This window comes from Dermochelys coriacea, chromosome 2 (assembly GCF_009764565.3).
Source record: "Dermochelys coriacea isolate rDerCor1 chromosome 2, rDerCor1.pri.v4, whole genome shotgun sequence".
In the NCBI taxonomy this organism is placed as follows: Eukaryota; Metazoa; Chordata; order Testudines; family Dermochelyidae; genus Dermochelys; species Dermochelys coriacea.
The window spans coordinates 118,171,956-118,185,437 of NC_050069.1; the positions used below are offsets into that span (position 1 = coordinate 118,171,956).

At 46.8% G+C, this 13,482-nt stretch overlaps 1 protein-coding gene across 1 annotated transcript in view; it reads right to left on the reverse strand.

Moving 5' to 3' along the window:
* The window catches only part of BMP6 (bone morphogenetic protein 6), a 155,869-nt gene that overhangs the window by 11,213 nt on the left and 131,174 nt on the right, over nt 1-13,482 (reverse strand). Inside the window, exons 3-4 of the mRNA XM_038388497.2 lie at nt 11,637-11,785; nt 9,759-9,956 (exon numbers count right to left, since the gene is read on the reverse strand). Of these exons, the coding sequence (XP_038244425.1) occupies nt 9,759-9,956; nt 11,637-11,785 (347 nt within the window). The remainder of the gene's footprint in view (nt 1-9,758; nt 9,957-11,636; nt 11,786-13,482) is intronic.

Consider the following 13,482-nt stretch of genomic DNA (forward strand, 5'->3'; position numbering starts at 1 on the left):
TTTGGCCATCCTGGTGGCAATGTGGCAGGCTCAATGACCCGATTCTGGGCCTGGGAAACAAGCACAGATTGGTGGGACCGCAAAGTGTTGCAGGTTTGGGATGATTCCCAGTGGCTGTGAAACTTTTGCATGCGTAAGGGCACTTTCATGGAATTTTGTGACTTGCTTTCCCCTGCCCTGAAGCGCAAGAATACCAAGATGAGAGCAGCCCGCACAGTTTACAAGCGAGTGGCGATAGCCCTCTGGAAGCTTGCAACGCCAGACAACTACCGGTCAGTTGGGAATCAATTTGGAGTGGGCAAATCTACTGTGGGGGCTGCTGTGATCCAAGTAGCCAACGCAATCACTGAGCTGCTGCTATCAAGGTTAGTGACTCTGGGAAACATGCAGGTCATAGTGGATAGCTTTGCTGCAATGGGATTCCGTAACTGCGGTGGGGCGATAGACGGAATGCATATCCCTATCTTGGGACCGGACCACCTTGGCAGCCAGTACATAAACCACAAGGGGTACTTTTCAACAGTGCTGCAAGCACTGGTGGGTCACAAGGGACATTTCACTGACATCAACGTGGGATGGCTGGGAAAGGTACATGACGCTCGCATCTTCAGGACTCTGGTCTGTTTGAACAGCTGCAGCAAGGGACTTACTTTCCAGACCAGAAAATAACCATTGAGGATGTTGAAATGCCTATAGTTATCCTTGGGGACCCAGCCTGCCTCTTAATGCCTGGTTCATGAAGCCATACACAGTCACCCTGGACAGTAGACAGGAGCTGTTTAACTATAGGCTGAGCAAGTGCAGAATGGTGGTAGAATGTGCATTTGGACGTTTAAAAGTGTGCTGGTGTACTTTACTGACTAGGTTAGACCTCAGTGAAACCAATATTCCCATTGTTATTGCTGCTTTCTGTGTGCTCCACAATATCTGAGAGTAAGGGGGAGACATTTATGGAGGGGTGGGAGGTTGAGGCAAATCACCTGGCTGTTGATTACGTGCAGCCAGATACCAGGGCAATTAGAAGAGCACAGCAGGATGCACTGTGCATCAGAGAAGCTTTGAAAACCAGTTTCATGACTGGCCAGGCTACAGTGTGACAGTTCTGTTTGTTTCTCCTTGATGAAAACCCACCCTCCTTGGTTCACTCTACTTCCCTGTAAGCCAACCATGCTCCCCGCTTCTATCACCACTTGCAGAGTCAATAAAGTCATTGTTGTTTCAAAATCATGCATTCTTTATTAATTCATCACACAAATAGGGGGATAACTGCCAAGGTAGCCTGGGATGGGTCTGGGTGAGGAGGCTATGGAACTTGGGGAGAAGGGTGGGCAGTTACACAGGGGCTGCAGCAGCAGTCTGTGTTCCTGCTGCCTTTCCTGCAGCTCCACCAGACGCCGGAGCATATCAGTTTGATCCCCCAGTAGCCTCAGCATTGCATCCTGCCTCCTCTCATCAGGCTGCCGCCACCTGTCTCTTGCTCCCACAACCTCTCATCTTGCCCATCCCTCCTGTCCTCGCATTCATTTTCTGCTTTCCTGGACTCTGCCATTGTTTGCCTCCACGTATTCTGCTGAGCTCTTTTAGTGCGGGAGGACTGCATGAGCTCAGAGAACATTTCATCGCGAGTGCGTTTTTTTGCCTTCTTATCTGCGCTAGCCTCTAGGACGGAGATGACAGGGGGAGCGTTGAAACATTTGCAGCTGCGGGAGGAAAAAAAGGGAGAGTAGTATTTAAAAAGACACATTTTAGAGAACAATGGGTAGACTCTTTCACGGTGAACCAAGCTGTTAACATTACATAGCACATGTGCTTTCAGTACAAGGTTGCATTTTGCCTCTTATATTGTGGGCCTAACAATTTAGTGTGAGAGATCATACATGCAGGGTCAGGCAATATAATTCGGCTTGCAGGCAGCCATGGTAAGCCACAGTCTTTCAGCTTCTTCAACCTTCATAACATGTGGGAATGGTTTCAAACAGCAGTACCCTCCTTTCCCATACCAAGCACCTGTTGGGTTGGCCATTTAAGAGGAGGGGCTGCGGTTTTCGGGTTAACGTGCAACACAAACCCAGCTAAACCCCCCACCCACTCAATTCTCTGGGATGATCGCTTCACCCCTCCTCCCACCACGTGACTAGTATCAGGGAAGATCCCTGCCAGTCAAACACGAACAAATGTGAATGGGCCTCCCCCACCACCGCGTGGCTAAAAGAGGGGATGATTTCTTTTCAGCCACAGGCAAACAGTCCAGCAGGAATGACCACCTCTGAATGTCCCCTTAATAATGTCCCTGGAGGATTTCCGCTCCATCCCCAGACACGTTAACAAACTTTTCCAGTAGCTGTACTGGCTGTGAATGCATTCCAAGTCTTCAGGGCAAATTAATCATTAAACACACTTGCTTTTAAACCATGTATTATATTTACAAAGGTACACTCACCAGAGGTGTCTTCTCTGGCTTCATGGTCTGGGAGCCTGCCTTGGGAGAGTTGGGAGGGTATTGGCTCCAGCGTGATAAACAGTTCCTGGCTGTCGGGGAGAAGGGTTTCTCCACTTGCCTGTTGTGTGCTATCATCCTCCTCCTCCTCGTCCCCAAAATCCTCATCCCTGTTGCGTGAGACTCCCCCCTTGCAGGTGTCCACGGGCAGGGGTAGGGTAGTGGTAGGGGCACCCCCTAGAATTGCATGCAGCCCATCATAAAAACGGCATGTTTGGGGCTCTGACCTGGAGCGGCCGTTTGCCTCTTTGATTTTTTGGTAGGCTTGGCTGAGCTCCTTAATTTTCATGCGGCACTGCTGCGGGTCCCTGTTATAGCCTCTGTCCATCATGCCCTTGGAGATTTTTTCAAATATATTGGCATTTCGTCTTTTGGAATGGAGTCCTGCCTGCACGGATTCTTCTCCCCATACAGCGATCAGATCCAGTACCTCCCGTTCGGTCCATCCTGGAGCTCTTTTGCGATTCTAGGACTGCATGGTCACCTGTGCTGATGAGCTCTGCATGGTCATCTCTCCTGATGGGCTCACCACACTGGCCAAACAGGAAATGAAATTCAAAAGTTCCCGTGCTTTTTCTGTCTACCTGTCTAGTGCATCTGAGTTGAAAGTGCTGTCCAGAGCAGTCACAATGGAGCACTCTAGGATAGCTCCCGGAGGCCAATACTGTTGAATTGCATCCACACTACCCCAAATTCGACCCAGCGATGTCGATTTCAGCGCTAATCCCCTCGTTGGGGAGGAGTATAGAAATTGATTTTAAAAGCCCTTTAAGTCGACAAAAACGGCTTCGTCATGTGGATGGGTGCAGGGTTAAATCGATCTAACGCTGCAAAATTTGACCTAAACTCATAGTGTAGACCAGGGCTAAGACTCCTCACCTGCTTAAAGTTAGACATGTAAGTAAGTGTTTGGTGAACCAGAGGCCTTAGTTTGTTGAACTAACACTGTTCTCCTCACAAGCCTTTAAAAAAAGATCCATGTAACAGAGTTTTCAGAAGAAGAAAAAAAGTCTGAAATTAATGAGGTTCAATACTCTTGAGAGCCATTAGTTTAACTGGCTGGGTTGATAACCCTCAAAGTTTGATATAGCACCTAGGGTAACAGCCAGGGCTACATTCTCCTTCAATACCCAAGAGAATTCTCCCAGTCTCATTGCATGTCAATACATGAGGAAAGTACAGAGGCATGATTACAAAGATTTTTTTTAAACCATAGCTTTTAAACCTTTCACTATTAATCATGGACCAAACCATAAAGCACTCCCTGTTTAGTCATTAGAGTCTATCATTTTAACACAGGCTATTAAATCAACCCTGGATTAGGGACAATAGACTAACAGTACAACACTGAGAGAATGCTCTGGCTAATTTCTCTTTTTCTCTGTCAAATAAGCCAACCAACATCTCAGTTTTAATTTTCCCCTTTTTTTGAAAATCCACAAAAGTTCAACATTACCTTGTTGACTAGTAGTCTGCCAAACCCCAGGTTTTAAATTAAAGTTGGCTTTGAGCTAAAATGCTCAAAAAAGCACTTGAAACCACAAAATGACTAGTTATTTTTTTCCTTTTGTCATTTTATAATCTGAGTGGTTATAGTCAGAAAAGCGATTATGTAAGAACATCCCCCTTTTGCCCAATATATCTGCTCCCTCTGGGGCTTTGAATCTTATCTTCTGATTTAAAAGTAGTAAAAGCTTGTTTTTGTCAACCAGCTCTGCAGAGTTAATGGAAGTGAAAGTGGAGTCTATTCTGCCTCAAATGTCATCAGCACAAAATATCAGCCAATTTCCAATTCTAGAATGAGACTCTGCACTTAACCTTTCAAATGTGCTGTACAAACATTAACAGTCTTCACATCATCATTGAGAGGGAATGAAACACCTGGCTCAGTCTGAATATATTAATTATACACTTTGTGCTAAATGGCTCAGCATACTGCTTTTAAATCTGTATTAATAAAATGTGCTTACTTACGTTACTGGGAGCAAATTGATCACAAGGGTAACCTAGTGAACAAGCATGACACATACCTTTGCAAACAGTCACTGAGGAACTAAAGCTGGTCCCAATGGAGCTAAGTCCAATGATTATATCTGTGGGATTGAATGTGGCTTCTTAAAGGGGATACAGCCTTACAGCCCTGCATGGTGTGGAGCTAAAGCATAGCATGCAAACTAGTTGTGATTATCAGGGCTGATGAAATGCCAATATGTTAATGCACTCTTGAGTGAGTGACCCCAGAGAGAATTCTTGGATTCACACACACACACACACACACACACACACACACACACACTCCCCCTCCATCCCTCCAGAGCACTAACATCAGATGGGCTGGAGGCAGCTGGCTGTAAATGTTCTCACCTTCTTATATAAAGCTTTCATTGTACCTAACCTGTGTTCCTGTAAGTAAGCTTTCAGTCATGTTAGCTCAGCTTTTCACAGCGATTAGGCTTTGTTTAGGATTTCTCTCATTATCTGCATAAACGTTGCTTTTATTTAAGTAACTGGAATTGGCAGGGCAGGTTATTACATAGGGATGCTTATAGTCTGGGGTAGGTGGGGGTTGCTCTTTGAGAAGGAAACCGGATTTTGACCTTAAGGGAGACAGGCAACGGAATTGCAGTGCCCTTCCTCAAACAATGCAGCTGCAAACCTATGGATTCCCCCATAGCCTACAGATGTCCCAATTCTCCTACCAAACTGCAAAGAAAACACCTAGTCTATGAGGAAATCCCTGTCTGATTGTCTGAAGTGGAAGAATAGGGGAAAGAAGCCAATCAGAGCTTCTGCACATGCTGATGGATAGCCTAATTGTCATTAATAGTAATGATAATGGCTACAACCCTATTGCAGGTCACCATTTAGTAAGGGTGCACATGCTTTTAGGTTTCTAAAAGTTAATGTAGCATGTGGGTTCATCCAAGCACCTGGCCACAAGTTACTGGGCTCAATACAGGGTAACTGGCTAAAATGTAAAGGCCTGTGATATTCAGGAGCAGATGAGCTAGTGGCCCCTTCTGGCCTTAAACTCCATTAATCTATGAATTGCATTTTAAGCACAAATTCAAAACCCAGTCTAGCTGTTACAGCGGAACAGGGAGTACATGGACATTTCTAAATCACTATCACGTGTGTGCACTGTTGTCTCCTAGGAGCCCACTGACTGACATTAGTTATGTTTCAATAATATTCATGTTTTTTTCTGAAGATAAATGGATCTACCTAGTTTATTTTGGAGTACAGTAAAAAAAAAAAAAAAAGCTAAGGAGTTTACTGTGAAAGAAGGGGGCAGTATAAGCAAAATAATAAAATCTCTGTTGCTCCAGAAATGCTACATTTCGATCAGGGAACAAAAGAGATGCTCAGTAATTTCACCAAAAATATATCCCAAAAAGAAAGGACTTTCAGCTTTATGATATGATGCAGAGCTGGTTGGAAAACAAAAGATATTTCCTCAATTTTCATCCAAATTTCAGAATTTTCCAACCAGCTTCAATGAGACAGCAAATGCTGTTCTCTTAAACCTGTTCTTCAACCATTCCTATATGGCTTATGACTAATGCCAGTTAAGGGGTAGGCAAGACTGCATGTGTGTTCTATGATGTTCAAGCTAGACTTTTTTAAAATGAACAAAATACCATTAACTGATGGAAAGATGGGGATATATTGCAAAATTTTAAAAATAAAAAGTCAGCACTGGAGATAAGATGCCTGAGATCAAATTTAAATCTATCAGCTCTGCCTTTGTATCATTGAGCAGCTCTAACAAGAGTTTAAAAGGCACACTCCATCCTTCCATGCGCACCACTCATTTTCACACTAAGAAACCTAGAAGCATGTTGCCTTGAAGTCTAGCCTATAATGTGATTCTTAGGGTAAAAACTACTCTATGCTACTGTGCTTTTTCTGAATCAAAGAAGAGAAGCCATCCCCACTTCTTAGTCAGGCCTGGACTAAAAATGCGCACACAGAGTGGTGTAAATGGTAGTATTTCAGTACTTAGAGATGTTTGTTAAATACCTGATATTTCATACCAGCAGCATACTTCTAGGCAAATGTTACTCTGAAGCAGATCACTGGTCCAAAGGATCTGAGGTGAAATCGTGGCCTCATTGAAATCAATGGCACTAATTTAAATGAGGCCAGGATTTTACTCATGGACTTAGGAAGTCCCTAGTAAAAGCAAATTTTACCAGTACCAGGTTTACCATGGCGCCGGGCCCAGGCTGCAAAGAGGCCTTGGCCCAGCCCGCTCTGCTCGGGCTACAGTAAGGCCCCACCAGCTGTTCTCAACCCCAGCCCACTGCTCTCTCCTGCAGGAGCAGAAGCTTGGTCCTGCCGGCTCCTGGGGCTCCTGCTGCAGGGCAGGCTCCGCCTGCACCCACCGGCAGCCAAGCTCCCCATCCCCCGCCTCTTCCCCCAAGCGTGCTGCATTCCCGCTCCTCCCCCTCCCAGCACTTCTCCTGTCACCAAACAGCTGTTTGCCGGTGTGAGGAAAGAGGAGAAGCGGGACTGCAGCACGCTCGGGGGAGGAGGTGAAGAAGAGGTGGGGGCAGAGCCTTGGGGAAGGGGGTGGAATTGGGGCAGGGTGGAGCAAAGGCAGGGCCTCTGCACTGCCATGCACATACCCCCTCCAGCCCCCTGCCATGAGCTGCTTAGGGCAGGGGGCTGGGAGCACCCCCATGATCCCAGCCTACACCCCCAACCTCCTGCCCTGACTCCTGCACCCCATTCACACACACCCCATGACCCCAGCCCTGACTCCTGCACCCCCACACATACCCAGCCCCCCCACACTCATACCCTGACTCTTGCACTCCTCCACCTTGAGCACCAAAAGGGAGCTCCTGCACCCCCCCACACACATTGCCACCTGCACCCCTCGCACCAAACAGGAGCTGCCCCATGTAAGCACTCCACACGCAACCTCCTGCCCCAGCCCTGAACCCCTTCCTGCATCCTAACTCCTGGCCAAACCCTGCACCCCAACCCCCAGCCCTGACTCCTGTACCCCCTCACAGCCCCCCAGCCACCTGACCTCCCCGACTCCTGCACCCTCCTCACACACTCCCAGTCCTGACTCCTACACCCCCTCACACACTCCCAGCCCCCTGCCCTCTCTGACTCCTGTACCCCCTCACACACACACAGCCCTGACTCCTGCACCCCCTCACACCTCCCCAGCCACCTGACCTCCCTGATTCCTGCACCCCCCTTACATACTCTCAGCCCTGACTCCTGCATCCCCCATGCACCCCCAGCCCCTTACCCTCCCTGACTCCTGCACCCCCGCACATCCCCACCTGCACCCCCCACACCAAATGGCAGCTGCCTCAGGTAAGTGCTCCTCACCCCAACCTCCTGCCCCAACCCTGAGCCCCCTCGCTTACCCAGCTCCTGGCCAGACCCTGCACCCCAAACTACTCCTGCACCCCAACTCTCTCCCAGACCCTGCACCCCCAGCCCTGAGCCCCCTCCCGCACCCTAAGTCATGGCCAAACCCCGCACCCCAATTTTTTTTTATATTATTTTTATAAAGCGCTCCTATCCAACGCGCTTTACAATAGTTAGCTAATGGTACAAACAATATTTGGAAAGATCATTAAGGGGTCTGCCGAGACCCCCAGCGATTTTCAAGTGGTCTGTGGAAAAATCAGTTAGACTATAAGAACAATCAAAGTACCTCACTTGATTTTCATTTACTTGCTATGACTTATAGGAGGAGGATGAAGAAAAAAAGAATGAAAAACAGGGGCGGGGGAGGAGATAAGAGAGAATGTTCTTTTTCTTGGCTCAGTCCCAAGGAGGGACCCCAAAAATGAAACTGAGCACAGGGCCCCACTAACTCTAAATCCGCTGCTGGGGCTGACCCCTCCCCCCCACAGCTCCCCATGCCGCAGCCAGGGGCTGACCCCCCACTACCTGAGCTCCGCATGCCGCTGCCAGGACAGGGGCTGACCCCTCCTTCACCCCAGCTTCCCACACCACTGCCAGGAGCTGGGGCTGACACCCTCTCCACACCGCTGCTAGGCACTGGGGATGGCACCTAACCCCCCCAAGCTCCATTCTGGCTGGAGCTGGGGCTGACCCCCCCAAGCCCTGCTGCCTGACATCTCATGTTGCCACCCCACACACACACACGTTCCTCCACGCCAGGGGGGCGCACCAGATTTTTTTGGCAAACTGGGCATTTGTTCATTTGCTCTTGCCAATTGGTCAGTTGGCAAGAGCAAACAGGATAAATGCCTGTTTTTGTCAAAAAAGTCAGGATGGCCAGGACAGAGCTTAAAAGAACTGTCCCGGCCAAACGGGGATGTATGGTCACCCTATCTCCAGGCAAGTGGGTCCTGAGGGAGTCCGGCCAGGGTGGGGGGCAGACCCTGGCTAATCGTGCCATTCCCGAGAGGCTGGAGTGATTCCCCACCCTGGCACTGGACCAGCCCTGGCCACACTGCCAGATCAGCCTGGCAGATGCCGTCATCTTCCAGCAGGGCCAGTGAGTGTGGCCAGGGGGCAGGGTGTGAGGGAGTGGGTCTCTGGAGGTGTGGGGGGGGGCTGCTGGCCAGTCGGGGGGTCTCTTGGAAGGCAGTGGGGGAGGTCTATGTGTTGGGATGCTGGTTAGTATGGGGTCTGAGTGGAATGCTGTGTAGTTGTGGTGGTGGACTGTGGGGAAGTGCATTGGGCAGTAGTGGTGCAGCTGTTTTTGGGAGGTGCTGGGCAGGGGTGGTGGTGTGCAGACCGCCGTGCATTTGTGGCGGAGGGTGTGTGTGTGGGGGGGGGGGGGCGCTGCTGGGCATAGCAGTTCCAGGGGATGCGGCACAGCATGGGCCCACCTCCGAGGGGAAGGGGCACGCTGACAGGGCTGGGCAGGCCAATATGTGTCTGGCAACTGACAGTTTGCATACAGTGCCCTTGCACTGGGCTGGGCAGAGCGGGGCCAACCCTGCCATGCTATGCCCCATTGCCCCTGGCTGGCCCCTTGCTCCCTACACCATGCTCCTTTGCTCCCATGGGGGCCCACAAATATGTTTGGTGCCAGGCCCACAAAAGGTTAATCCGACCCTGAATGTTACATGAACATTCCCTTCTCAGGCTCTTGTAAATGTAGTGTGCTCCTCTGTGCTTATTTTATTTTATTTTATTTTATTTTATTTTGGCCATGCCCTTTTTGTGCTTTTTCACATATCAAAGCAAATGAAAGATCTTAGAAGAGCAAAGATGTCTGATCTCCAGAGAAAATAGATGTTGCAAAAATTACCTGTAATACTAGACACCCTGGAAACATCTTGAGACTGAGTGGAGCGGTTTCGATTCTGCTGCCTGCGCCTGCTTGTGGCTGACCTAGTGGTCCGAACATGAACCTCACTCACTTTGAAAAAGGCCACCATGAAAGGCTGCTTGTCAGAAGGGCCATTTCGACCTATCAGGCCTGCTGCTCTAGGGTTTACATTGAGACCTTCAAATGGAACAAAAATAAATAAATAAAAAGGTGTGTTAAAAAATCAACACAGTCTTGAATAGTTTTTGCTAGCAACACACACACAGCTGCTCTCCCACAAGTAGCATTCCCTTTCCCCTTCTTTTCTGTTCTCTCTCCTCCTTTACCTTCTCCACCAGAGCCTGTTGTCTTCTTCATGATGTTCCCTAACTTGGATTGTGAGCTCTTCAGAGCAGGGACTTTTTGAATTCTTACAGCATCTCTAATGCTATGTATACACATTGGTATATTACACATATATAATTAAATGCCTAAATCTGTTGTAAAATTAGTGATGCTACTTCTGAGCCATCAAGAATAGAGATATTAGGGAGAAAACCCGGGGAAATTTTGAGGAAAAAGAGGCTGGATACCTTTCCCATAAAGAGCTTAGAGTTGGGGAATAGCGTCATATCAGTAGCTCATACAGATAGGTAGACACTAGCATCCCACATTTCTTTTGGCAAAACAGACACTGGACAGTCTCTGATCTCTTGCTTGAGTTTTATGGAGAAACTCCAAATAGGATGAAGAAAATGGAAAAAAAGAGGAAGGCAGGCACAATTCCACACCACTCCATGTTGTCATTCCCTTCTTACATTCTCCTTTGTCTCCTCCTTCCCCATCTTCCATCCTTTTCTTCCACCTTCCCACCACCAACCTCCCTTTTTCCATCTTCCAAAGTTGCCATGGATTGTAAATGTTACTGTTTCTTCTGCAACTCTCAGTCCCACAGTCCGCAAAGCCATTCTCACACGTGGAATCTGATAAATTGCATCTCATGGTTAGAGTACTACACTGGGAGACAAACTCATGGGTTTTACCCCCAGTTGTGCTACTGACACTCCATGTCATGCTGGACAAGCTGCATCTGTGCATCAGTTTCTCCCTCTGTAAATTGATGACCATAATACTTCCCTACCCCACAGCACTACTGCAAGGCTTAATTAGGATTTGTAATGTGGATCACAATCCTTAATGCTTTTCATTCATGTTAGTGAAAATTCTGCTGCTGTTTCTTTCTGGAGGCAATGCTTTTATCAGCAACTGATAGACTGGAGGCAGTGGGTGAAACCCTGGCTTCACTGGAGTCAATGATAGATGTGCTTTACCCTCTGATGTTTTTAGGGACAGCTAGGTAGTAGGAGGGATTCTGGGGTGGCAGAAACAACAATTGCAGCAATTCTAGCATCAGTTTTAAAGCCATTGCACATCTTAAATGTGGATCTCTTTTTTAAAAAAGTTAGACTGGAAAATGTTTCCATGAATTGAAAAAATAAAAAAATAAAGCTTATTTGGATTTTCAGACGCGTGGAGGTCAATGGGAGCATCAGAAATGTAGAGCATCTGCAAGCCAGGCCACTTGTGTATGGGGAAAGTGGCATTCCTATGGGCTATCTATGACAGGATCTACATATGGAATACATACAACAGAAAGAACTGGGTACTCAAAGTATTTTAGAGAGATACATAGAAGGCCATCAGACAGACAGTAAGTAGCCTTCAATCTGTGCGCTTGAATGCATTGCCTAGTCTATCACATAACAATTGTACCCTTGGATACATTACCCAGACCATCACATTAGGGCTGATGGCTATAAACAATTAACAAAGACAATCACCTGCCAGATGAATCAAGTAAGTTGGTCTGTAACCTACCATCCCTGGTCACCACACTCAGCTGGAGTCCCATGTTATGCTGAGGGTTCATCACCCACATGTTACTGGTGGCAGTGATATCAAACTCCAGCCAGCCTTCTTCTGAGGCCCACACTGCTCTGGTATCCAGCAAAAACAGATCAGAATCTCTGCAAAAGAAAACAAGAACATGGGGGGTGGGGGGCGGTTTCCAGAATTCCCCACGTGCTTCCACTATTACAGTAGCGGGAAGAGTCGAAATTAAAATATTACTCATTTGTTACTATAATTTCACCATGAAAAGGCATGTGCTTCTCTGCACATAAAGTTCAAAATGTTACAAAAATGTAGCTGTTTTCTAGGCTTGTGGAACCCACACAAGCTACAGAAATGCTAATACTTAGGACTGTATGTTGGTAACTTAATTTTAAGCCTTACCTCAGTGAGGCCTGGGTGTAAATATAGTCTAGAGTGTACAGTGGCCAAAAGTTATTACCATGTCTCTCTGTTTCCTAATATTTATCCCTATTTATGTAAAAGGCTACAATTCTTATGTGTGATGAGCCAATATTGCAACATTAATAGGGATCTCTGACACCAATCCTATCACTATTTCTTTTGCAAAAACACATTACGATTAATAAGAACGTAAGGAAAATGAGAAAACAGATTACCTGTCCCTCTTCTCCCATCAAAGATTAATTACAGAAAAAGTTTTGTTTGAGTTACATTTTATTTTTGGCCAAATGCTATGTCATATTGCCCAGTAGTTTGGTTTACATGAGATCACACATGGAAAAATAAGCGTGTCAGTATATTAGGGCTCTTAGTGCAGCTCCTTTTTTATAGTGGAAAGGCTTTGCTCCTCTCTCAGCTAGTGACCACATTCTGTGGTTGACTCAGCAGTCTTTCCCACAGGAGTCTTTGCATCCTCCCTTTCAATGGGAAAAGTGTTTCAGGGGAAATTCTGTGACCTTCACCTCCAGGAACAGCAAGTGGTGGGGCTGGTTAGCTGCTGTATGCTTTGGAAAAAGTCTCTGGTTGCAAGAGTTGGGCTTCACCAGGCATGCGGTGTACCTTGGAGCACCACTATTGAGGAATTAACTGCTGAATCAGCCCAGAGTCTTGTAATACATTTTCCAGATTGGTCCCTGGCACCCTCTGAAGTGGGCTACACATGTGCAAGAGGGTCCTCTTAGTCCCTGCGCTGTCTCTCCTCTGAACTTCCCTCCTCCTGTAAACCGTCTCCGCCGTCTTCCACCCTAACATGCTTCAGCCTGTCTTCCTCTAACCCCCAAACCCTAAATAACTGACACATTAATTCCACCCAAAACAAATGTGTTTGGTCACAAAACTATTCGGAATCATGTATGGAGAAAACCTACACTTTCACACTCAAAGTATCAAATTAACAAAGAGTATGAACTGATCAAGTTGAAATTCAGGGCCTGATTCACCACTATCTTGCATTTTAGAAAACCTTTTACATGTGTGTGGAGTGAGTGAAAAGTGGTGTAAAATGCAACCAAATCAAAATTCTCCACTTTACACCAATGCTTGCTTTTTTACATCCACTTTGCACAGGTATGAATGGCCACATAAGATGAAAAAACACTAGAAAAATCAGGCTTTTCAATTCAACTATTGTTCACAAATAGGTTAACAGACTATTCAATAGACCTGGGACAATTTTTTAAATTGTGAAAAAAAAATTCCTCTAAAAATTCTCACCATTTTCCAACCAGCACCACTATTCCACTAGCTCTCTCCTTGGTACAGGTTTATGAAGCCAACTATTGAAGTATTATTCCACAGATGTTATAGGTGACACTAGTAGAAGCACCTATAGTTAAGGTAGCCTGATACT